The 26019-nt window shown below is 32.3% G+C and overlaps 1 protein-coding gene across 6 annotated transcripts in view; it reads right to left on the bottom strand.

The window, feature by feature from the left end:
- Positions 1-26019, bottom strand: part of LRRC7 (leucine rich repeat containing 7) — a 510593-nt gene that overhangs the window by 263128 nt on the left and 221446 nt on the right. For all 6 annotated transcript variants that reach the window (XM_075999319.1, XM_075999317.1, XM_075999305.1 and 3 more), the window contains 3 exons: positions 20569-20647; positions 10718-10807; positions 9503-9559 (listed from right to left, as the gene is read on the bottom strand). In XM_075999319.1, coding sequence (XP_075855434.1) covers positions 9503-9559; positions 10718-10807; positions 20569-20647 — 226 coding nt within the window. The remainder of the gene's footprint in view (positions 1-9502; positions 9560-10717; positions 10808-20568; positions 20648-26019) is intronic.

Here is a 26019-nt window from a genome sequence, read left to right as displayed (position 1 = left end):
TTGTTACAATAGCACTAAGGAACCTATTGATGTATTTCATTGAAATAACTAGTAGAGTACCACAATGCCAAATGAGATAAGTTTATTAACAGGACATTGAAATGAGAACAGAAAATGACTTAGTCATACCTGTCCAGTTTGGAATACATATTAATTTATGAACTGTTCTTCATTATATTGATAATGAAAACTGGTAGGAAAATAGATAACAAGGAAGGGAGAGTATTTTTAAAAAGCATGACAAATTCACCATATTTTATATAAACCTGCCTATGGAAGTAATCTTATAAAAAGAGAATAAACAAACTTATACAAAAATAAAAACATTATTTGGAAATGAATACTTAAGAAATTTGAGTTATAAAATGCAATCAAAATGTTTGTACTCTCATATTTTCTTGAAAAAAAATAAAGAGAATGCATTCTAAATTTAAAAAAAAAGAAATTTGAGTGATAATTATGAATATAAAGTATTTATTGCCATTCAAGTTAGGAAAAAAATTAATATACAATACATATATCATTCATATATAGAACTTTTATTACTGAAATGCTGATTTTTATAAAGATTTAAGCATTTTAGTATATAAATGCAAATTATTCTCTTGCCTTATATAAGTAACTCAGAAATAAAGCTAATAATTTTATCTAAGTTGATAGTACTTTTTAATCTTGATTTTTAAAGAATTCATCTTTAAAAGTATCTTTTAAAAATAAATGCTTATGTTCTCTCTATTAGAATGGTGCAGATCCTATGGAAACAGAATGATAAACTATGGTGAGCAATTTCCTCAAAAAATTAAAAATAGGACTACCATATGATCCAGCAAAACCACTTCTGAGTATATATCCAAAAGAATTGAAATCAGACTGTTGAAGAGATATCTGTACCCCTACGTTCACTGATTCATTATTCACAATAGCCAAGATATGGAAGCAATCTAAATTTCTAACAATGGATGAATGGATAAAGAAAATATGGTATGTACATACAATGGAATATTATTCAGCCTTAAAAAAGAAGATAATCCTGCCATCTTGACAATGTGGATGAACCTGCTAAGTAACATAAGCCAGTCACCAAAGGACAAATATTGCATTATTCCACTTACATGAAATATATAAAATGGTCAGACTCATAGAAACAGAGTAGAATGATGGTTACCAGGAGCTGAGGGAAGGAGGAAATGGGAAGCTGTTGTTCAACTGGTACAAAGTTTCAGTTTAGCAAAATAAATAAATCCCAGAGATCTATAGTACAACATTGTGCCTATAGTTAACAATACTGTACTATGCACCCCAAAATATGTTAAGAGGGTAGATGTCATGTTACATGTTCTTCCCAAAATAAAAACAAACTAAAAATAAAATCAAAGGACAACGATACAAAACAAAATGAGTTTTTTATCTTGAAACAGTCATAAAGTTATAGAAAATTCAAAAACTTGAAAAATAACTTCTTTTCTGAATTATTTGAAAGTAAACTGCCAATCTGGTGCACCATCATTCCCTACAAACTTTAGTGTGTATTTCCTACACACAAACACATTCTCTACACAACCTACATGCCAAATACAAACCAGGAAATTAACAGTGATATATTGCTGCCATCTAATCTTCAGAAATCACTGAAGTTTTATCAATTGTTCCAATAATGTCCTTTACAGCAAAAGAACTAGCTCTGAGTCACATTGCTTTTAGTTATAATATTTATTTAGTCTTCTTCAATCTGGAATAGCTCCTAAGTTTTTTCTTGACTTTCATGATCTAATGTCTCTCATTAACAGGGCTTCAGTTAGCTCTGGGTTTAGTTTATATGTCCAATTCAAAGTGAGTCCTTTTTTCCTTAAAGTATATTCACTTAAGGTATAATGTATTATTGGTGTCTTCTGTGAGTATACGTGTATTGCTTACAGGTCCTTAGGTATTCACACAGAACCCTTTGTTTTCAGGGGAAAAATCACTTAATAAAAGTAAAGATGCCTAAAGAATAAAATTACATAAATAATAGATACATCATTTACTAGTTATCTAGCATACATAGTTTATTAGTTTCAAAGTATCATTCCTGCTTGTACTTGGGAAATTTTTCCTTTAAATTACTCCTTAATAATATTTACTAAGGGAAATTTAAAGATTTCATAGATGATAATGAAATATAATCTTATTAACAGCCCAAAAGAAAATTTGCTCAATAAAATTTCAAATTCAAATATCAAATCTTCTTGAGTGAATATACTAGAAACAGTTATATGATTAAAATTACCCATTTGACAAATTTGGTCTCCTAAAATTGGTAGGGCTTCCTGTTTTCATGCTTTTTCATAGTATAGTAAGTATTTTGATGTGGCTTATTTTACATAAAAAGCCAAATATTCTACATCTAGGTGAAAATAAAAAGGTGAAAACTCATGACAGAGCATGAATATATTGAAAATATAGATTATATAATTTAGATATAATCTAAATTATAATTTAATATTAATACTTTTCTAGATTCCATAGCTTCTTTAAGATTCTCAGAAGAGTCTATGATTCAACAGATGTTGTCATTACTTTGGACTTATCATTTCTCCACTTTGAACCCTTTCTTCCAAAAACCTTAGCATCCCTTAGCCACCAAATTAATCCTTTTTTTTTCATTTTGAATATATTCATCAGGCTTTACTTTGTTTATTGATACTGCCCCAGAAATCCTGCTAGAAAGTATTTGATATATTCTTTTCTTAGTCAGTGTTTTATTATAGTACACTGAGGTATCACACATTATACCTTTTGCATCAGGAGACAGGGGAGACATGAACATTAATGTGAGCTTAATCTATGTTTCCTTTTCCTCATATTACTTCATATTTTCATAATTATAATATATGCATTAACATAATATACTTTAGCTCAAGTTGAAACAAAGTTAGTTAGAGCAGTAATAAAGTATTGTTGGATAAGGCTTTATTTTAACTTTAAGTATCAGAAAAATTCTTCTCACATTCAACATAGTACTGAAAGTCCTTGCCAGAATAATCAGGCAAGAGAATGAAATAAAGGGCATCCAGATTGGAAAAGAGAAGGTCAAACTATCCCTGTTTGCTGATGATAATCTTTAGGATTTTCTATCTAGAAAATTTCTATCTAGAAAATCCTAAAGACTCCTCCAAAAGACTTTTAGAATTGTTGAAAGAACTCAGTAAAGTCTCAGCATACAAAACTAATGTACACAAATCAGTAGCATTTCTATGTATTAATAACCGGCAAGCTGAATTTCAAATCAAGAGCTCAATACCATTTACAACAGCTGCAAAGACAATACAATACCTGAGAATATACTTAAACTAGGAGGTGAAAGATCTCTACAGGGAAAACTATAAAACACTGATGAAAGAAATCACAGATGACACAGATAAATGGAAAAACAGCACATGCTTATGCACTGGGAGAATTAATAATGTTATATTATAATATCCATACTGCCCAAAGTGATCTACAGATTCAGTGCAATTCCTATCAAGGTATCAATGTCACTTTTCACAAAATTAGAAAAAACAACCCTAAATTTCATATGGAATAAAAGAGCTCAAATATCCAAAACAATCCTAAGTAAAATGAATAAATCTGAAAACATCACATTACTTAACTTCAAATTATACTGCAAGGCCATAGAAATCAAAGAAGCATGGCAATGATATAAAAGCAGACACATAGATCAATGGCACAGAATAGAGAATACAGAAATAAAAGTATATATCAAAAACTAATTGATTTTTAACAAAGCAGATAAGAACATACATTGGGGAAAGTATGCCCTAATGAATAAATGGTGCTGGGAAAATTGGATAGCCACACAGAAGAATGAAACTGGATACCTATCTCTCACTACATACAAAAATTTTTCCAACATGCATTACAGACTTAAATATAAGATCTGAAACTACAAGAATTCTGGAAGAACATGTTGGACAAACTCTTCTGGATATTGGGCTAGGCAAATAATTTATGACTAAGACCCCAAAAGCAAATATAGCAACAATAGAACTAAATAAATGAGACTTAATTGAACTAAAATGTTTCTGCACAGTAAAGAAAATAATAAACAGAGTGAATAAACAACCTACAGGAGGGAGAAAATATTCACAAACTACACATCTGACAAAGCACTAGTATCTAAAATCTATAAAGAACTCAAACAAATCAGCAAGAAAAAAACCAAATAACCCTATTGAAAAGTAGGCAAAATACATGAACAGATTTTTCTCAAAAGAAGATAGACAAATGACCAACAAACATATGAAAAAATGCTCAACATTACCAATCATCTAGGAAATGCAAATTAAAACCACAATGAGATACCACCTTACCCCTATCACAATGGCTATTAATAAAAATCAACAGACGCTGGCATGGATGCAACGAGAAAGGAACACTTATAACACTGTTGGTAGGACTGCAAATTAGTACTACCTTTATGAAAAACAGTATGGGTATTCCTTGAAGAACTAAAAGTAGACCTACCATTTGATCCAGGAATCCTACTACTGGGCATATACCCAAAGGAAAAGAAGTTATTTTATCACAAAGACATTTGCACAAAAATGTTTATTGCAGCACAATCCACAATGGCAAAGACGTGGAATCAACCTAAGTGCCCATCAACTAAGGAGCAGATAACAGAAAATGTGGTATATACATACCACAGAATACTACTTAGCCATCAAAACGAATGAATAATGTATTTTGCAGCACTTGGGTGAAACCGGAGAGCATTATCCTAAGTAAAATATCTCAGAAATGGAAAAACAAATATTACATGTTCTCATTTATAAGTGAGAGGTAAACGATGGGTATATATGGCCATAAGAGGTATTGGATATTGGCTATTGGAAACTAAGAAAAGGGGAAGGTGGGAGGGAAAAGAAGAATCAGAAATTACTCATCAGGAGCAATGTACACAATTCTGGGGATGAGTACACTAAAGCCCCAACTTCACCATTACATAATTCATCCATCTAAAAAAAAACAATTGTTTCCCCTAAATCTGTTGAAATGAAAAATATAACAAAAAATTCTTCTCACAAATATAGAATAGTTTCTTAAAAGATAAAACCCACTATTATTACTAACCATTAATATGCTAGTATATTACTTCTGTAGAAATGGTTTCTAAATCATTTTTTAAAAATTATTCTTCTCCCTTCATTTTTATCTTCATATATATTTTCTTTCTTGACTAAATGTCACATTTTCATAAAAAAGAAAATAAGTGTTATATTACTTTTGGAATTTATTAATTTGTTATACATATTAATTTCCTTAATTTGAAGTTGTTTTCCTCCCTTCTCATGTCTTAAATATTATGTTTAATTTGAAACTATTTGAGGGGGTAGAGAAAGAGACAGAGAGACAGAGAGAGACAGGGGCGGGAGAGAGATGGAAAGAGAAAATATCTGTAGGTTTAAAATTTAAAATTCAAGAATTCAAGGCTGGGCAATTAGCCATTGAGAACACCCAATCATTTTACCTTGTTTAACTTCAGGATGCTCACCAAAGATTTGTCTGATTATAGTATTTGTTCCTATGTAATTTTCTATGGGGACAAATAATCAAGTGACACAAAATGTCCAGGTCACATGACAGACATTTCTTACCATGAATCAGTAAATTAACATTCTTGTTTGTTTACTGAATGTCTACCATGTTCCAGGTATTGGTTCAGACACCAGAGAGTCAGCAGTGACAAAACAGAAAAAATTCTCTCCTTAATGGAGCTTACACTCTCTTGAGGAGATAATCTCCAAGCAAGCAAGAAGTCAAAATAATTCAGAGAGCCATAAGTGCTATAAAGAAAATCAAACAGAATAATAAAATGGTATAAAGACAAAGAAAGGGCAATTTTACATGATGTGATTAGGGAAGGCTTCATGAGGAAGCAACATCTGAAGAAGCATATAAATCATAAGGAAGACTTCACCATGCAAAGATTTGTGGTAAGAGAATTCTAGGCAGAAAATTCTAAACAATGTAAATACTCCAAAATGGGGGAAAAAACTTGTTTTGTTCAAAGGGAACATTGGTATAGCTGAAGAGTTTGGGAAAAGAGAGTATATTATGTGAAGATAATATCTCCTGTGAATTTGATCTGTGTGAGTCAGCCTTCCACATCTGATACATCTGGTACACTGTCAATATTGAGTTTTGAGACCAGCAGTGCCGATAACAGACCTGGTGTGGTAGGAACCTCTAAAATGACCCCCAATAATTCGTATATCCTGGTATCTACGCTCTTATGTTATTATGCTTTACCAGATTTGGTCTCTGTAACCAATAACATATGATACAAGTCATGGTAAGTCACTTCTGAGATTAAATTATGAAAAGACCAAGGCTCTATCTCGGACCGTCCCTCTCCCCTGCCTCTCTCTCTCAAATCACTTGCTTGCTCTAGGGGAGGCAAGCTGCCAAAATGAGAGTACCCCTAAAGAGAAGCCCATGTGGCAAAGAATCAAATAGAAGCCTCTAGCCTCTAGCAAGTGAGAAACACAATTGCCAACCACCACCTGAGTGAGATTAGAGGCAAATTTCCTAGCCAGGTCAAGCTCTTCTATGACTGGAACCTAGTCGATGGCTTGACTACCACCTTGTGAGACACCCTGAGACAGCACCACTGAGCATTCAGCCTCTCATGGATTCCAGACCCTGAGATACTCTTACACAAACAAAAAACTGAAGGAAGAAATGAATAAGCAGCAATTGAATGAGTAAAATAAACAACCAAATAAACAAACAAAAGTTTGGTTTTACGTTGACACCTAACATTCATTTGAACTCCCTACCATCCCCACTTGAATGACTATTCCTCAAAAAACATAACTATGAGGATAATTCTGCTATGAGGAAAAATTTTAGCATAGGATCTAAAGGTTTTTCTTTTAGGCAATCTAATTTTTTTTAAGATGTTCATATGTTCAATTATTACACATAATCAAGACTTGACTGTTTCAATAATTTTTAAGCAAATGCATACACAAGGAATTTAATTTTATCACCCCTTGATGTATCTAGAGAAATGATCGCAAATGAACATTGTAAAAAACCCTACAGTACTAATTTCTATTTGTAACTGAAAAAATTGATCCTAGAATTTGCACACATCAAAATGTCTCTATCAGTTTGCTTAAATGATATACATTTTAATGTATGCTATATTGCAATTCTTACATGCTTTTACAATTTTTACAGATTGCCAGGCATATACACTTAAGGCAAAAGATGAAAAGAAGAAAAAAAAATCACTGAAGATCCATTAAAGACTCATCATCTTATTTATATCCCTGAGGAAATCATAAGGTATCTCTTCTTGAAGTAGTTATAAAACTAAAGTTGTTTTTCCTTTACCTTTATATTCATTGAAAGTGCAAAATAAAGGATAGTAGAACTCCCTCACATAACTGTAAGTTACAGATATACAGTGGTGATCAAAAGGTATAATACAGAGTGAAAACAGTTTATTTTTATTTGAGGCAGAACATCTATTTGGAACTCTCATTCTATCTACACAGAAACTATCATAAAGTTCTCCATATTTTATGTCTGTATATGGTTCTCTAGATTTTTGGCAATAAGTTATAAAATGAACATACCAGATTACAAATAAGTTTGAATATGTTTCTTAAGACGTAAAAGCTATAACAGCTATACAAGTATATACATATATATATGTGTGTGTATGTATGCACCAAAGAGACCCAGTATCATTTCTAATAGATCTTCACCATGTTTTTCTATGCCAAAAATGGTTTATGTATATTATTCTACTTATTTTACTTATGTATAATACTGGGCCATGGTCTCAGCCAACAGAATGCCCATGTGCCAATTATCAGTATTGTTCCTCTTTATTTTGAATTGTTTACACAGCTATTTAATGTAAAGTCCATATTATCAATCTATATCAAGTTTAGATTTATATTTAGAATTTATATTTAAAACATATATTTAAAAACCTGACAACCTATGTCAGGTTAATTTTGTATTTCAAATCAAAGTCACTGTTTGAGAGCAAAGGGAAAAATGACTCTCCTCAGCATATTCAATATTTTCTCCTTGACCTAAATGTATATATTTAGATGAAGGGAACAACTGTCCTTTTATATTGGTTTAGCTTTCACTTGGCCACGTTTCCACTTACTTTAAGTGTGGCAAAAAAAAGCATTAGGGATGGAAACAGTGGCACTACCTGTATTTGTAGAAGATTAATTCTGGAACAATTAATACTCTCAACCATGTTTGCATCTCTGTTTATCCCCCAGTGTGGGACAGGTACCTTGGTTTAGGCCCATGTATAATGCTTTAGCTTAGAGAAAGGAGTTACTCAAAAGTGCAGGGTGTTAAAATATGGAGACATTTTCTCTTTTTCTTGCTTTCTCCTTATCTTCCACTTATAAAGAGATAAATAGATGTTTTTTCTTTATTTATATATTTGAATAACCTATATGATTATTGAAAGTTATTTTCATAATTATGTCATTATATTGCAATGACAAAATTTTCATATATAATATCTAAAATGTACTTGAAGATATTTTGTTGATATATTAGTTAAAAAACAATAAAATTCAGTCTATTTAGCTTAAGAAAAGGATCCCAAAAGTAAAAAATAAGATTAAGTGTTGGGTCAGCAGAGGAATGTCTTTTAGAAATGTATGAAAAATTAATTATTATAATTAATATTTTTCTGTACTACAGGAGGGTAATAATAACAACATAGTACTTTCAATATTTTAACCATAACATATACAAGTCATATTTATCTGAGTAGAAAAGCACATTTTAAATAATTTTTGACTTTCAAAAATAATTATTTCTGTACAATAAAAAATTCTGTTGTTACATATTAATACAGCAAAGCAGGGTGAAAAAAGCATTTTATTAAATTAAACATTGGATAAAATTTTAGGAATTAGTTTTCACTTTAAAATGTCCTGTACTTTTATATAAGCTAAATTTTAAATAGACTAGTAAAAAGGAACAATTTGTAAGAATATATAACTTTTTTGCCAAACCATGTTAGGATCTCTTAAAATATTTCAATCTCTTTTTTTGGAAAAATTCTGGCATATCTTTGATTTAAAAACTGAAAAATATCACAATCCACAAATTAACTTAAGAACTAAACATCCTATTAGGTTGAACCTTGTGAAATTTTCAGCTATAAAAGTAACAATTGCATATGTTTTAATGCAATAATTTCCCAGTTTGTATCTTCAGCCATGAGAAGAACCTTAAAAAGACTCTTTTCACTTTTACTTGTAATTATAGTTTTATAAGGCAGGATACATTCTTACTTAATACGAACAGAATATACCATATTTTTTGGCTTTTAGGACAGATTTGCAAAATAATTAACTCAATCAAAATTGCAAAATATATCCAAAATAATTCTTTTAAGTACTTATTTTTCCTACTAGTGAAAAATCACAATTCAAAATCCAGAAAATACACAGTCACTTACTTTGGTAGAGTTTTCAAATGGTTTTCTCTTAACTCCAAGATTCGCAATTTGACAAGTCTATAGAAATGAATTTTGAAAATTACTTCTTAGTATTTCTGTATAAAAAGTTATTCTTACGATAAACTATTATTATCATTACCCAAACAACTATTTCCAAACATTTTTTACTACAGTTACAGATTTTGAAGAAGTTCATGGATTGATTTTGAGTAGGGTTGCATCAACATTGGGCAATGACAAATGTCACTTTCCTAAATAAATGAGATATTTCAGTTTTAGTTTTATAAAATTATATTTATTGTGTTTAATTTCATGCATTCAACAGATTATTGAATATATGCTAAATGCCAGGTACTGTGTTTGCCAGAATACAGTAATACTTTCCTTCAACAGACTATAAATAAACTTGCAAAGCAAATAGTATAGCATAGAATTAAAAAACTTGGGCTTTGTGGTAAGACAGATCTGGTTGAAATCCAAACTCATATTCTTTCTCTGTGACACTGGACAAATTAACTAATCCCTCCTAATTTCGGTTTCTTTATATGGATGTGATAGTCCCCAATTTACAGGGGTTTGAATATTAAATGATATAATAATTTATGTAAAGCATAATGTAAAGCATAATCCCTGGTATATCATAAGTTTTAATAAGTGTTAGCTATTATTATTTTCATTAATTATACAATTGAAAGAATGGTATAACATACCATATTTCATTGACTCTAAGGTACACATTTTAACATTTATGAAAAGGATATGCATTTAAAAATCTGTGGCATTGCCCATCCTGTGCCAGTGCTAGGGTTGAGGAAATCATAGGAAGAGGATAAGAGGTGTTCATAGTTTCTGCCGTTTGAGTAACATTTTACAATTAGGACATGTTTCTTTGTTTCTATGCCTATAAAGGTATTTCCCAACCTAAGAGCCATAAATATTCATGTGCATTTTTTTCCAGATCATTTCTGGCTCTAGTTTTTAAATTTAGCTCATTAATTCATCTGGAATTTATTTGATTATTAATGCCATGTAAAGGGCTAATTTTACTTTAGTTTTTGCCAAAAGTTTTACTAATTAACAGAATCTCATTTATTGAATAATAATGAGGCCTATCTTTAATCACAGCTGTCACTTTTGAAGCCTCATCTACTGGCACTAGTAAAGCACTTACCTAAGGTGAAATAAAATTGCATAATTTAAATTTCTTATTCTTACCTTCCAAAATTGGCTGGAAGAAATTCAAGAAAGGCGTCATTCAGATAGAGCTGGGTCAAGTTTAGAAGCTGCGTGAAGCCATCAGGGAGTCTAAAAAGGAGTTAAAGTTTTAGTTACTGCATCAATGTTGCTATAGAAACAGAACAAAAATATACATATCTCTGATGAGAAAAAATAGAAATGTAATACATTTTTCAACTCTCCTTTAGTATTAAAGCATTGAAAGAATTTATTGAGCATGTTGTTACAGCTTGAAAAATTCGCCTGTTATTAAAATAAATGGCATTTACCCACCTCCACGCTCTTTTCCAGAGATTTATGTCACTGCTAAAGTCAGCGACATCATCTCTTACTTCTGGCTTAACTTTGTGCACAAGACATTTTTTTATAGAAATTTCAAATTGTACGGCATTTTTTGTAATTTTAAAATTAATGTTCCCTTTTCAACAGAATATTCATATATATGTCAGGCAAGAATATCTCCTTACTGTTTTACATAATCATCAAAATTTGTCTACAATTTGTTATGGTGATGATTAAAGCTGCTCAATATGAAAAGAGAGGGGTAGAAGGAGTATGTTGTCCCCTTAACTGAAAATTTCTTTAATGCAAGCTCAAAATGCATGTACATTATGATTCAAATTGGTCTAACTCATATTTATTAAAAATGAGCAAGAACATAGAAAAAAAATTAAACAGAATCATAAATGCTATAAGAGGCATTAAAAAAAGAGAGAACATCCTTTGGGGGGAATTTTAGAAATTAGATGAAATAATTATTTGAATTAGTGAATCTTTTTCACTAAAAAAGGTTTAATTCAAAGATTTTCTGGGAAACTTTTTCTTAGAAGAGTACTTAATTTTTTCCTATTAATAAATTTCTATTTAAACATTTTAATGCCTTTATTTATAGTCTAGTCCAGATTATGTTCTTTTATAAAATACCTTTAAATAGCCTTCAAATTTGTCTTCTCCTCAAGTCACATCCTATCTTCCTCCTTGCATTTATTGCCAAAATTATTTAAAGAGCTGCCTATACTCATTGTTTTTTACTACTACTCAAACTATAGTTTTCTGGCATCTACTCCAACTCTATTACTGAAAATACACTCACCAAAGCCTCCAATGACCTCTTAAATGCCAGTTCCATTAGCCTCATTTCATTTTATATCCCAGACTGTCTAGCAACAGTTGCCATCATTGACTGTTCTCTCCTGTGCCTCTACAAAGACAGTTTTCCTGCTTCTCTTCATCTTGGGATATCGGATCTGAGTTTCATTACATGGCTTCTCTTCCTCTGACCAACTTTTTGTTACAAAATAATTTTATATACATAAAAGAATATATTTGTACACACAATAGAATGAAGAAATAGAACCAGTACCCTTTGAAACCCTCTGGGTGACCCTCCCTGACTACATTTTCCTATTTACCCCACAAAACCCTGAATGAGGTTTACTATACTGCTTTCTAAACAGCTTTAGTATAACTATTTAATTCCCTAAAACATGTGGCTTTACATGTTTTTGAACACTATAAATCAGATCATTCTGTGTACATTTTCCACAGGCTTTTAAAAATTAGCATTAGAACTGAATGGGGAAAAGTTGAAAGCATTCCCCCTAAGAACTGGAAAAAGACAAGGACGCCCACTGTTACCACTTCTGGTCAACATAGTACTGGAAGTTTGAGCCAGAGCAATCAGACAAAAGAAAGAAAGAACAGGTATCTAAGTCAGGAAAAAAGAGGTCAAATTATCACTTTTTGCTGATGATATAAACTCGTATCTAGAAAACCCCAAAGATTCCACCAAAAGACTCCTGGAATTGATAAAAAAAAGATTCAGCAAAGTCTCAGTTTATAAAAATCAATGTACATAAATGGCATTTCTATATATAATAACAATCAAGGTGAGAGTAAAAAAAAAGACTCAATACCACACAATAGCTACAAAGGAAATAAAATACCTATGAATATACTTAACCAAAGAGGTGAAAGATCTTTACAGGGAGAACTAGGGAACACTGAGGAAAGAAATTGTGGATAACATAAACAAATAGAAAAACATCTCACGCTCATGTATCAGTAGAAACAACATTATCAAAATGCCCATACTACCCAAAGTGATTTACAGATTCAATGCCATCTCCATCGAAACATCACAATCATATTTCATACATCCAGAAAAATTAATGCTATGTTTCATTTCGAACCAAAAAAGAGCCTGGATAGCCAAAGCAATCTTAAGCAAAAAGAACAAATCTGGAGGCATCATATTATCAAACTTCAAACTATACTACAAGGCTATAAGGTAACCAAAATAGCATGATATTGGTACAAAAACTGGAGGCATAGACCAATGGCACAGAACAAGGAAGCCAGGTATAGAAACATCTACCTACAGTCAACTGATATTTGACAAAGCAGGCAACAATGTATACTGGGGAAAAGAACCCCTGTTCAATAAATAATGCTGGGAAAATTGGATAGCCACATGCAGACGAATGACACAGGACCCCTATCTCTCACCATCCACAAAAATTAATTCAAGATGGATTTAAATGTAAGGCATGAAACCATAACAATTCTAGAAGAAAATATAGAAAAAATTTTCTAGGTATCAGCCTACGCATAGAATTTGTGACTAATACCCCAAAGGCAATTATACCAACAATAAAAATAAAGAAATGGGACTTGATTAAATTTAAAACCTTCTGCACAGCAAAGGAAATAATCAACAGAGCAAATAGACAACTTATAGAATGGGAGGAAACATTTTCAACCTATACATTTGATGAAGACCTAATATCCAAAATCTACAAAGAACTCAAATAAATCAGCAAGAAAAAAACCAAATGATCCCATTAGAACGTAGGCAAAAGATATGAACAGAAGCTTTTCAAAAGAAGATAGATAAATGGCCAATAAACATATGAAAAAAATGCTCAATGTCACTAATCATCAAGGAAATGCAAATTAAAACCACAATGAGATATCACCATACCCCTGTTAGAATGGTTTTTATGAAAAAGTGCAAAAACAACAGATGTTGGCATGGATGCAGAGAGAAATGAATGCCTATACACTGTTGTTGAGATTGCAAATTAGTATAACCTCTATATAAAACAGTATGGAGAGTTCTTGAAGAACTAAAAGGAAACCATTTGATCCAGGAATCCCACTACTGGGTATCTACCCAAAGGAAAAGAAGTCATTTTGTTAAAAAGACACCTGCACTCAAATGTTTATTGCATCAAAATTCACAATTGCAAAGATGTGGAATCAACCCAAGTGCCCATCAATTCATGAGCAGATTAACAAAATGTGGCATATGTATACCAGTGAGTACTACTCAGCCATAAAAAGAAATGAATTAATGTCAATGCAGTAATTTGGATGGAACTAGAGACCATTATCCTAAGTGAAGTATCTCAAAAATGGAAAAGCAAACACCACATGTGCTCTCTGATAATTCTAACTAATTCATGGGCACACATGGGCACAGAAAGAAGTAAAAAATGTTAGAAATTAAGGAGGAGGAGGAGGAGGGGAGGGGTTAAGATCTACCTAACAGGTACAATGAACACTCTTCAGGTAGGCACACTTAAAGCTCTGACTCAAGCATTATAAAAGCTAGTCATGTAGCAAAAACATTTGTACCTTCTTAATGTAAAAACAATGAGCATTAGATCTTTTAAATTCATCCATTTTGATGTGACCGATTGGCCTTCATAGCATAGTATTCCATTGTATGAATATATAATTTATTTACCATTTTCTTTCTAATGAACATTAGAGCTTTTCTAGTTTTTGGTTTTCCTATTGCAAACATTTCTTCTGTGAACATTTTTGAACATAAATAATGGTGTACATTTACAAGACATTATTTAAGTTGTATCCCTATAAGTGATGTCTCTATATCATAGGAAATGCAAGTTTAATTTTAATAGATATAACCAAATTTCATTCAAAGTAGTTTCACTCATTTATAATGAAACCATCACTGAATAAGAACTTTTTTCCTGTCCTATAATAAGAATCAGTAAACATGAGTAGTTATACTACATTTACTTAGTACTATTTTTATTTTGACCTTTAAAAAAATATTAACTAGAGTACAATTTTAAGTACTTTTATAATCATGAATTTTCATTATTTGAATAAGAAAATTAAGTTTGGCTGCAGACACCCTCATTTCAACACTTTTCTCATTGCATTTATTTTAGAAGTTAAGTAAAAACATATTACAGACATCTTACCTCTAACAGAACAGTTAAGTCATAAAAAATTACAAGTTTTATATGTTGTGATTAAGAAGCCAATGTAAAAGCTTCTACTCTAACTGGAAAGGTATTTTACATCTAAAGATTTTTATTTATATATAGCTTAAAATTATCAAATTAATATAACAATATTAGAGAACATTTGGAAAATAAAAAGTATTATTCACAATTCTACCAACTTAACACAGTGACAATTATGATTTCATTTATTTCTTTCTAATCTGCTATTAATTGTTTTAATATCACTGCAAACTGGTATTAATTTATAATTATCTTTCAAATTTTGCTGTTTAAATAGAGTAACTACATAATTTATAATTCAAAATAGGACACTTTTGAGAGTTAAAAGGGAGCTATTATTAAATATGCCACATCAAGAAAAGTAAACAGAGATGATCTGCAGAGACATATGGTCATCCTACATGTAACCTTCATATCTACCCAGTAGATGTACTGTAATTTACTAGTAATTTCTTCATTGTTAAACATTAAGAATGTTGCACTTGTTTCAAAATATATCCTTTAATTTATACCAAATAAAAATGCTTCTTCAGATATGGTAAAATATAGTAAAGGAACTCAGGAATTTAAATACTGACCTCATGCATTTCTATCTGTAGAAAAGCAATAATATTAAATAGCTATCTATATAATGAAGTTGCTGTGAAAATTAAAATGAAATAACATATCTAAAAGCCTGAGACATGGCAGGTTCTCTAGAAATGTTAGCTCTTGGTTTTCTCATTGAGTAGTCATTTTTAACTTTATTATTATAGTTTTCATCAATGATTTAGCTAAGGCATTCAGGCTATACTATAAAGTTCATATCTAAAAGTAAAACTAAAATGCTAACACTCACAACTATAACTTTTATATTATAGAGTTTTCATGGCCTAATACTTTACATATTTCCTAGGGCAAAGAAAATAACAGAAAAGCAATACAGAAAAATCAGTAGAACTCAAATTTGGTTTTATAAAAAGATAAATAAAATAAAAAATCTTTAGTCAGATATATCAAGCAAAAAAAGAAAAAAGACACAAATTTGCAGCAACAGGAAAGAAAGAGTATCACTAGAGAGCCTACAGATATTAAAGGACTAATAAAAAATTTTTTGAAAATGATATGCCAATAAGTTTGAAAACTTACACAAAGTGTACAAATTCCTGAAAAACACAAATTACTAAAGATAGCTCAAGAATAAATAGGTAGTTTGAATAGCCATATAGGTATCAAGAAAAATTAAACTTGTAATTAAACTTTCTTATCATGAAAACTCCAGACCTAGATGGCTGCACTTGCATATTCTCCAGTATTTAAGGAGAATAACATTAATTGTATATCAACTCTTGTAGAAAATAGAACATTTCCCAGCTCATTTTATGAAGCCAGTTTTACCTTGAAAGCAAAGTCAGACAAAGACAAGAGAAGAAACTTTAGACTAATCTGCCTCATCCATATAGATGGGAAAATGCTTAACGAATTATAGCAAATCAGAGTCATCAATATATAAAAAAAGAGTAATACTTCATAACTGAGTAGGGTTTACCCCTGGAATACAAAGTTAGAATGGCATTCAAAAATCATATGATCAAACTAAAGAAGAAAAACCATAAGATTAGTCAATAGATGTTATAAAAAAGAAACCTCAACTTTGACCAAATTCAACATCCATTGATAATAAATAATCTCAATAAACTAGATATCAAGTGTGACAGATACATTTCAGGTGGCCCTTGTGTTCCTCACCTCCTGATGTTCATGCCTTCTTCCTTTGATTGTTGGTAGGAGCTGACTTGCTACTAATCAATAGAATGTGGCAAATATGATGGGAGTTACTCCCATAGCTATATTACATTAGATAGCTCTGTCTTGCTGAGACTCACTCTCTCTCAGCTGCTGGCCCAGGAGAAGCAAGCTGCTATATTGTAAACTGCCTTTCAAGAGGATCAATGGCAGGGAACTGCACACGGCCTTTAGGTCCCATGTGTAGCCTCCCTCTGACAGCCAGCAAAAAGCTGGGATTCTCATGGTAGTAATACTCATTGGGAATCGGTGAGGTGGGGGGAGATGGGGAGAGATGGGGGAGATGGAAGCAGAATGCACTATATGGGGGAGGAACACTTGTAGCCCTGGCTTGGGTGGGGCAAAGGCATTACATGTAACCAAAATGTTTCTACTCCCATAATAACCTGAAAAAAATGTGAAAAAAGAAAAAGAAAAAAAGTTGGGACTCTCAGCTTTGTAACAAGGAAATGAACTCTGCAAACAATCTGAATGAGAGTGCAAATGGATTCTTCACCAGGTGAGTCTCCAGATGAGAATACATTTGGCTCACATCTTGACTATAGCTTGGTGAGAACTTTGAAGCAGGGAAGCCAGATAAGCCATGTCCAAATCGCTGACACAATAATGCTGAGAAATAATAAATATGTGTGGTTTCAAGTTGCCAAGCTTGTGGTAATTTGTTACATAGCATTAGAAAACTAATACAGATTTTGGTACCTGGTATTGAGGTTTTACTATAACAAATTCCTAAACATGTGAAGTAGCTTTGGAAGCAGGCAGTGATCACAAACTGGAGGATGCTAAAAAAAAAAACATGATAGATAAAGCCTGCATTTTCTTGAAAAGACTATTAGTAGAAATCTAAACTTTGCAGACCATTTTAAGTCCTTTTGTTGGTGAGGACTTAAAATGAAGTGAGTGGCAGGTCCTAGAAACCTTCTCAACCTAATAAAGGGCATACCTGAAAAAAACAAGTAACAATCACACAATTGTGAAAGTCTAAATGCTTTCTCCCTAAGATTAGGAACAAGACAATGGTATCTGCTTTCACCTCTTCTCTTCAATACATAAAGGAAGTTGGAGCCAGAACAATAAGACAAGAAAAAATAAATAAGTAAATAAATAGCATCTAGATTAAAAATGATAAACTAAAACTGTCTTATTCGCCACATAGAAAATCTCCCCAAATGTGCCAAGCGCAGTGGCTCAAGCCTGTAATCCTAGCACTCTGGGAGGCCGAGGCAGGAGGACTGCTTGAGCTCAGGAATTTGAGACCAGACTGAGCAAGAGCGAGATCCTGTCTCTACTATAAATAGAAAGAAATTATCCAAACAACTAAAAATAGAAAAAAATTAGCCGGGCATGGTGGCACATGCCTGTAGTCCCAGCTACTCAGGAGGCTGAGGCAGGAGGATTGCTTGAGCCTAGGAGTTTGAGGTTGCTGTGAACTAGGTTGATGCCATGGCACTCTAGACTGGGCAACATAGAGAGACTCTGTCTCAAAAAAAAAAAAAAAAATTCCCCAAACTACAAAAATAATCTAATAGAACTAATGAGTTTAGTGAGATTGCAGGATATAAGGTAACTATACAAAAATCAATTGTATTTATATACACTAGTATCAAACAATTGGAATAATAAAAATCATTAGCAACAGCACAAAAAACATGAACTACTTAGGAATAAAATGAGTAAAACATGTAAAATTTGTATGCCAGAATCCATAAGAATTGATGAAAGAAATTTTAAAAGACCTAAATCAGTATGGAACTATACTATGCTCAGGGATAAGAATACTCAATATTTTTGAGATGTCATTTCTGCCCAAATTGATTTACAGGTTCAATGCAATCCCTACAAAAATTCCAGCAGGCTTTAATACTTATGTGGAAGTTATCATGTTGGTTACATTTATGTAGAAGATCAAAGGGTATAGACTAGCCCAGACAATTTTGATAGAGAAGAACAAAGTTGAAGTATTCACATTCCATGACTTCATCACTTACTATAAAGCTACAGTAATAAGATAGTATGGAATTGCTGCATATAAAAACTATATTTTTAAAAACCTGGCTTTAAAAATTAATGTACTATTTAAATTGATTTTTCTATAGAGTAATTTTTTATGAATTTCTAAATTGTCTAATGTTTATAGTTTTATATATTTTTTGTGAAATAGGTCACATTTACTTATCTTTTAGAAAGTTACACATATAAAAGGAATGAAGAGACATATCTGATGTGACTATAGACTTTAAACTTTTTAAATATGTTAATTCATCATCTGGCTTCCATTCCCATTTTTACCATTATTCCTAAATAGGATAAGCTATTAGTATTAAAAAATAAGGAATAAAACAATTTATCATCTACTCTGGATTGTTATAACTCAAGTCAAGGACATGGTTGTACTTCTGGTACGAGAGATTAGTAACATCTATTTCGTTGAGATGTTGAAAAAATTGCATTTGGTCCAAGAGTTTTTGAAAAGCTTTTCAAGGCTTTGTTTTGTTTATGTTTTTCCTCCATATTCTACTTTGAGGTACAGAAATTATAATTTTCAAACACACTTTAGTGCTTGATGTTCCAAATTTTCTACCAAAGGCCTCAAATTATTTCACAAACCATTCAATGTAAAGATCTCCATCTAAACTTCTATTTCATTCTTCTACATTCCATGCCTGGTCTCAACTAGAGCCTCTTCCTATGATCCATAGAGAATCACCTCACTATTCCATCTCCTCAACTCTATTGGTATAAAATTTCCCATCAACTTCTCTTTGACAAATTTCTTCATATCTTCTTCTGAAAATACTCCATACATTGAATGCCTTTCTAATGGCCTTCGATTTCTCCCAGACTCCCTAACTTTATGTGGACAAAAGACAGAAATTTTTCTCTAATCCTGCTGTCAGCCTGTATAATTAAAATTTCAGTCTTACTCTGAAACTCACTGTCTGCATCTGAATACTACTGATTTGTTTATACCTCTTCAAAATACAACTGTCAACAGCCATTCTAAATTTTATTCCCATTTCCATTGTTAAGTGACATTAGCATTCAGGTTCATGACTTATCCTTGCTTCATGGTTTCTTGACCTACTTGATTCCATAGACTTCTGTCATTACACGATACCCCAAATTCACCAACATGATCACATAATGGGTCTCATTTTCCCATGGCATTTCTTACTAACAAATGTTGAACCACTTATACCCTTTTTCTAATCACAGCATCTTTACCGTCCATATCTTTCATTCTGCTACCCTTATAGGACTATCGCTTTGTTCTTGCTGCAGTCTCTGGTACACAAGCATTCCCTATTTCTGGTCATGCTTAATTCCTTTGAGCTACACAGTCAGTTATTTTTATGTACTCATCAAAAACTTAAACTCCTGCACTCTCTTGAACTTCTATCGGATTCTTGATAGAAGTTCCCACCATGGCTATATTCCCACCATGGCCATAACTAACAGCTCTTTTCTTAGTTTCAACTCTCATCCATGGAATGTTGCCTGAGAACTACAGAAGAAAATGATGAAATAGTTTGCTTCAAAGTAATGTAATCTTGTGTCAATTGGGACTTCATTGCCACTCAGCAATGCTTTTAATCATCTTTTAACAAACCATTCTGATGTAATTATTTAATTCCTATCATTCTATTAAATTCCATATCAATACTATATTTAAGTTCAGTTATTTGTGAATTTCATCTATCTTGGTACATTATTTTCTAGTGGAAACATACACATAAATAAAATAGAATCACCCATACTCACTTAGAAATGGGATTGACACTGGCTTCAATAATTGTTAAACACTTACAGCACTTTATGTTTTCTGGAAATTCTTGTACACCTAAAATGTAAAAAAAATGAAAGTACATGAAAAGGTTCCAGCAAACATTCTTTAAACTATCGTTTTAATATTAAGAATAATTATTAAAATTATGAGTCAAAACATAGTATAAACACCATTTAGGATAAGTATGAACAATAACTTAATATATTAATATCATATAATATATACATTTTTTCTAATAAAAGTTGAATGTTAAATAATATTTTTATGATAGTAATAGTTGTAAATTGGATATAAAATTGAGGACAATTGTATATTTAGCCTAAGATAGAACTTTGACATTTACTAACCTAAAGAATTAACAATAGCTCGAGCTACTTACTTATAGTGTCACTACTGAAAGAGGGGAGAATCAGCATATATAAAGAAAACAGAAGATAAAACCTTTATTTCCAGAATCATTTTATAAGATTGGGAACACGGAATACATACATGTGAAAAAATACTTAAAGACACATCACAAACAATAAATATTCCCAAACTAACATGAGTCTCTAATGAATTTTATGGAATTCTTTCTTGTTGGCTGCACAGAGTGTAGCTCTGCATCTGCCTGAAAGTGTGAAGAGATGAGCATCTCTTCCTTGTGTCCTCCCTGGAGTCTCTGAAGTAGTCTCTGGCTTATTGCCTTGGAGAATTGCTCATCTGCTGTCACAGCTGTGCTATTGGCTTTGTGACAGAAAAACACAGATATTTCTATGAAACTGAAAATAAGGAAGCCACAAACCTAATCTATAAATGTGAGGGTCAGAAGAATAAAAGATGTGGGATAAACTTCAACCAATTGATACAAATGGTGCAATAGAGTAGGCTTTGTAAAAGTTAGGAAGATTGAAGCTGTTACTATGTGATATATCTGCAGTACCACTTTCTCCCAATTTTTGAAATTATTATTAAAGATATAAAAAATTCCATAAAAAAACTAGTATTGTCCAGTACTTCATATCTTACAGAAGAATAAGAAACATTTTTGTGGCAGGATGTAGTTGAGTTCAAGAAACAAAAGATTCTATCTTTCCACTAAGTTCAGTGGCTTATGCCTAAAATCCCAGCACTTTGAGGTGGGAGCATTGCTTGAGGCCAGGACTTCAAGATCAGCCTGGGCAACATAGTGAGATTCTGTGTCTATAAAATAAAACAATTAGCCAGGGTGATGGCATGCACCTATAGTCCCAGCTACGTGGGATGCTTAGGTGAGAGGATTGCTTGACCCCATGCGTGTGAGGTTATATGGAGTTATGATTATGCCACTGTACTCCAGCCTGGGCAACAGAGTGTGACTCCATCTCAAAAAAAAAAAAAAAAAAAAAAAAAAAAAGATAAAAAAAAGAAAAAAAGGCAGTCAAATCCAAGACAGGTCATTTATTATCCAATGCAAAATAAGGGTACAAAGAAGAGCATGGGCTGTTTCTCACCCCATTTCTCTCTATGTGAAAATGCATTAGAAATTATGTTGCCCTTAGATCAATGGAACAGAATAGAGGACCCAGAAATAAAGCCACATACTTACAGCCAACTGATCTTTGATAAAGTCAACAAGAACATACACTAGGGAAAGGATACCCTTTTCAATAAATGGTACTGGGAAAATTGGATTGCCATATGTATGCATAAGAATGAAACTGGACCCCTATCTCTCACCATATACAAAAGTCAACTCAAGATAAATTAAAGACTTGAGTGTAAGATTGGACACTATAAAAATACTAGGGGAAAAAACACAGAGAAAATTCTTCTGGACAGTGGTCTAGGCAAAGAATTACTCAAAAGCACAAGCAACAAAAACAAAAATAAAAGAATGGGACTTAATTAAACTACAAAGCTTTTGCACAGCAGAAGACATAACCAACAGAGCCAACAGACAGCATGCAGAATGGGAGAAAATATCTGCATATTGCACATCCAATGGGGAACTAATATCCAGAATTTACAAGGACTCAACAAAAAACCTCACAGTTAGCCCTATTAAAAAGTGGGCTAAGGACATGAATAGACATCTTTCAAAAGAAGACATACAAATGGCTAGAAAGCATATGAAAAAATGTCCAACATCACTAATCATCAGAGAAATTCAAATTAAAACTATAGTGAGATATCTTACACCAATCAGAATGGTTACTATTAAAAAGACAAGAAATAACAGATGTTGATGAGGGTACAGAGAAAAGGGTGTGGAGAAACTCTTGTACACTATTGCCGGGAATGTAAATGAGTGCAACCTCTATGGAAAACAGTATGGAGATTTCTCAAAAAACTAAAAATAGAACTACCATACAATTCAGTAATTCTACTTCAGGATATCTACCCAAAGGAAATAAATCAATATATAAAAAAGATATTTGTACTCATATGTTTATCATAGCACTAATCATAATAGTAGATATATACAATCAATCCAAATGTCCATCAGTAGAGAATTGGATAAAGAAAATGTATTTATACAAAAAGGAATACTATTCAGCTACAAAAAGGAATGAAATCATGTACTGGAGGCCATTATCTTAAGTGAAACAACTCAAACACAGAAAGACAGATAGTGCATGTTCTCACTTATAAGTGAGAGCTAAATAATGTGTACACATAAAAGCAGAGTGTAGAATGAAGGACAATGGATATTGGGAGGGGTGGAGATGGGAGGGGGAGTTAATGATGGGGGGTTGCTTCATGGGTTCCATGTGTGTTACTTCAGTGATGTATGCACTGAAGCCCCTACTTCAACAAAATATAATATATCAGTATAGCAAAGTTGCACTTGTACCCCATGAATAAATACCAAAACAATGGGAAAAAAGAAATTATACTATCTTAAAATGATTGCTGAATTATTTTAGCTTCTAAATAAGAAATCAGGTAAGTCTGGGAGCTCAATTATATATGAATTTAGTAAGAACGACTGATTCTCTTTTTAGGAAGGTCATAAGTAAGATCTAGAGCTACTCTCATTAAGTAGATGTTAAAAAATAGCAATCCAGTCAATAAGCTAACCTGTGAACCATCGTTATTATTTCCCCTTAGAATTCATATATACTTTGGATATCTGTAACCAATAGGAGTACAGGCTTCTTCTATTCTTTCTTAAACTTTTTCTGTGCAGTCTCCAATCTGAGCTTATTACATGCTGTTGTGCCTGATGCCTTATCTTCATAGGTTCCTACTGTGAAATGATATTCTGTTAAATTATGTGTAAACCAAGATATGGAAGCAGAAGTAAATTAAAGTATGATTATAATGAAGAGACTGAATCTATTTATCTTCTGCTAAAAATAGAATTGCCTACTGTGATGAAAATGGTACTACCTTATTTGTCCAAAATGTATATTATGTTGCTTACAGTTTAAATTTAAAATAATTCAAAGTAGAGTCTGTTGACTTGAGGTAGAATCCCAGATTTATTACTTACTGACTGGGTAACTCTAGGCAAGTTATTTAAACTCTCAATATCTTAGTTTCCTACTCTGAAAAACGATGGTTATATAAATGGTTTCATCATAGAGTTGTAGTCAGGATTGAAAGAGATGATACAGAAAACGCAATTGGCACAAAGTACCATAATAATATCATTCATAATTATTAGAAATAAAAAAGGAATCAGAGGATGTTTGTCAATAAAAGAACCAAAATCACATCAAAATGAGCTAACTTTAGTATAACTTTATAAAATTTATGTTTCTGAGAACAAAGGAGAGAAGTAAGAATTAGTGTGCTGAAAGAATATGCCAATACTTAATCAATACAGTAGTTGAGATAAATTCTCTTGCAGATAAAATGCAATTCATATATAAATTATATTTTACATATATAATTATATAATAATGTAACATATTGTGTGTGTTTATAGTACATGTATATATGCTGTTGAGGACTCAGAAGTACCAGACATTGTGCTAAGGGGACAGACATTAAAAATGAAGTGAAGGTGACTTTACATCATTTTTTTCAAATTTATATTCTAACTTAAAAGAATGATTGGAAGAAAAACTCTATGGGAGAATAAAAAGAAAAATCTGAGGAAATTTTCTAGAAAATTAGTAAAATTCAATCAAAAAACCCAGAAAAGATAAAATTAGAATAGTTCAGAAATTTTAGTATGTAAATAATAAAAGCCCCAAGAAGAGTGAACTGAGAAAACAAAGAATAGGAAATCCTAAAGAAACAATTCCGGAATGTTTCAGTAATTTTAAAGAATAAACAACAAAATAGTAATCTTTTGTAATAGATCTTTATAATCTTTTCTAATAGATTAGAAAAGCTTACCAGTTCAACGAGTACTGGAATAAAGAGAAGGGAAAAAATACAGATTTTATACAAAGTATCAAGATCTAGATGGTATTTAACTTCTCATAAATATTTGGAATGAGAACATTATATATATAATGAGGAAATATATACAAATTCTGAAGCAAAATAATTTCCAACTAAAATCTTGTACACCACCAAACTATTATTCGCCCAACTATAAAGATGAGGGTAGAATAAAAATGTTTTCAGAGTGACATCAGCAAGATGGCAGAATAGGAGTTTTATACTATCATCTCACAGTGTGCTGATTTTGACAATCGTCTACAGATCAGAGTACCTTTGCAGGAGTCTGAGTATCTGGCAGAGAAATTCCAGTACATCATTGGAGCAAAACATATAAGAATAGATGCATTGAAGAGGGTAAGAAGACTAATTTCACTTTACCCATATCAACCCTCCCCTAAGGTGGTACAGCTCAATATTAAAAGATACCTCTTCCGTCTATGATTCCCCCACAGGAGAAAAAGTGCAGTGAGTGAGTGCCTGGCTTCCCCAGCTGTGTGTAACACTGCTATGCATGCCCACCCCTTTCTTGCTCCACCCAGAACACTGAGGGGATTAGCATGGCTGTGTGGGTGGGAGAGGCTGGAAGCAGGGAAGAGAGGTGGAGACTCAGCAACCACAGCTCAAAACTAAACAAAGAATTGTATAGCCTACTATTCTCTATCAGAAGTTTCACCCATGAGCTACTTGGTATACCTCATCTAAAGACTGCCCCAGCTGGCCCATAGGTGTCCCCTAAAACATTACTTTGTCCATCCTTTCCTCTGTAACTAAGGCTAGCTTCTTTCATGTGCCTGCCAGATAGCCAGACCAGCATTTGAAGATGTTTGCCCAGCATGCACAGCTAGTCATCTAGATTCTGTGGGATTGAGAGAGGGCACATAAATTCAAGCATTTCAGGGCATTGCCCCAGGGAACCAAGTGGAATACTCAGCATCCACCATGGCTTTGTGAGATTGAGAGAGGCCAAACAATCTTAAGAAATTCTGCTCAAGAGGAAACAAGTGGAGTGAGCTCATCCGTACCAAAGGTCTGAGAAAGCCTTTGAATTCTTCACCTGACTGACT

The sequence above is a fragment of the Microcebus murinus genome, chromosome 2 (assembly GCF_040939455.1).
Source record: "Microcebus murinus isolate Inina chromosome 2, M.murinus_Inina_mat1.0, whole genome shotgun sequence".
Lineage (NCBI taxonomy): Eukaryota > Metazoa > Chordata > Mammalia > Primates > Cheirogaleidae > Microcebus > Microcebus murinus.
This window is presented reverse-complemented; position numbering and strand designations above follow the sequence as displayed.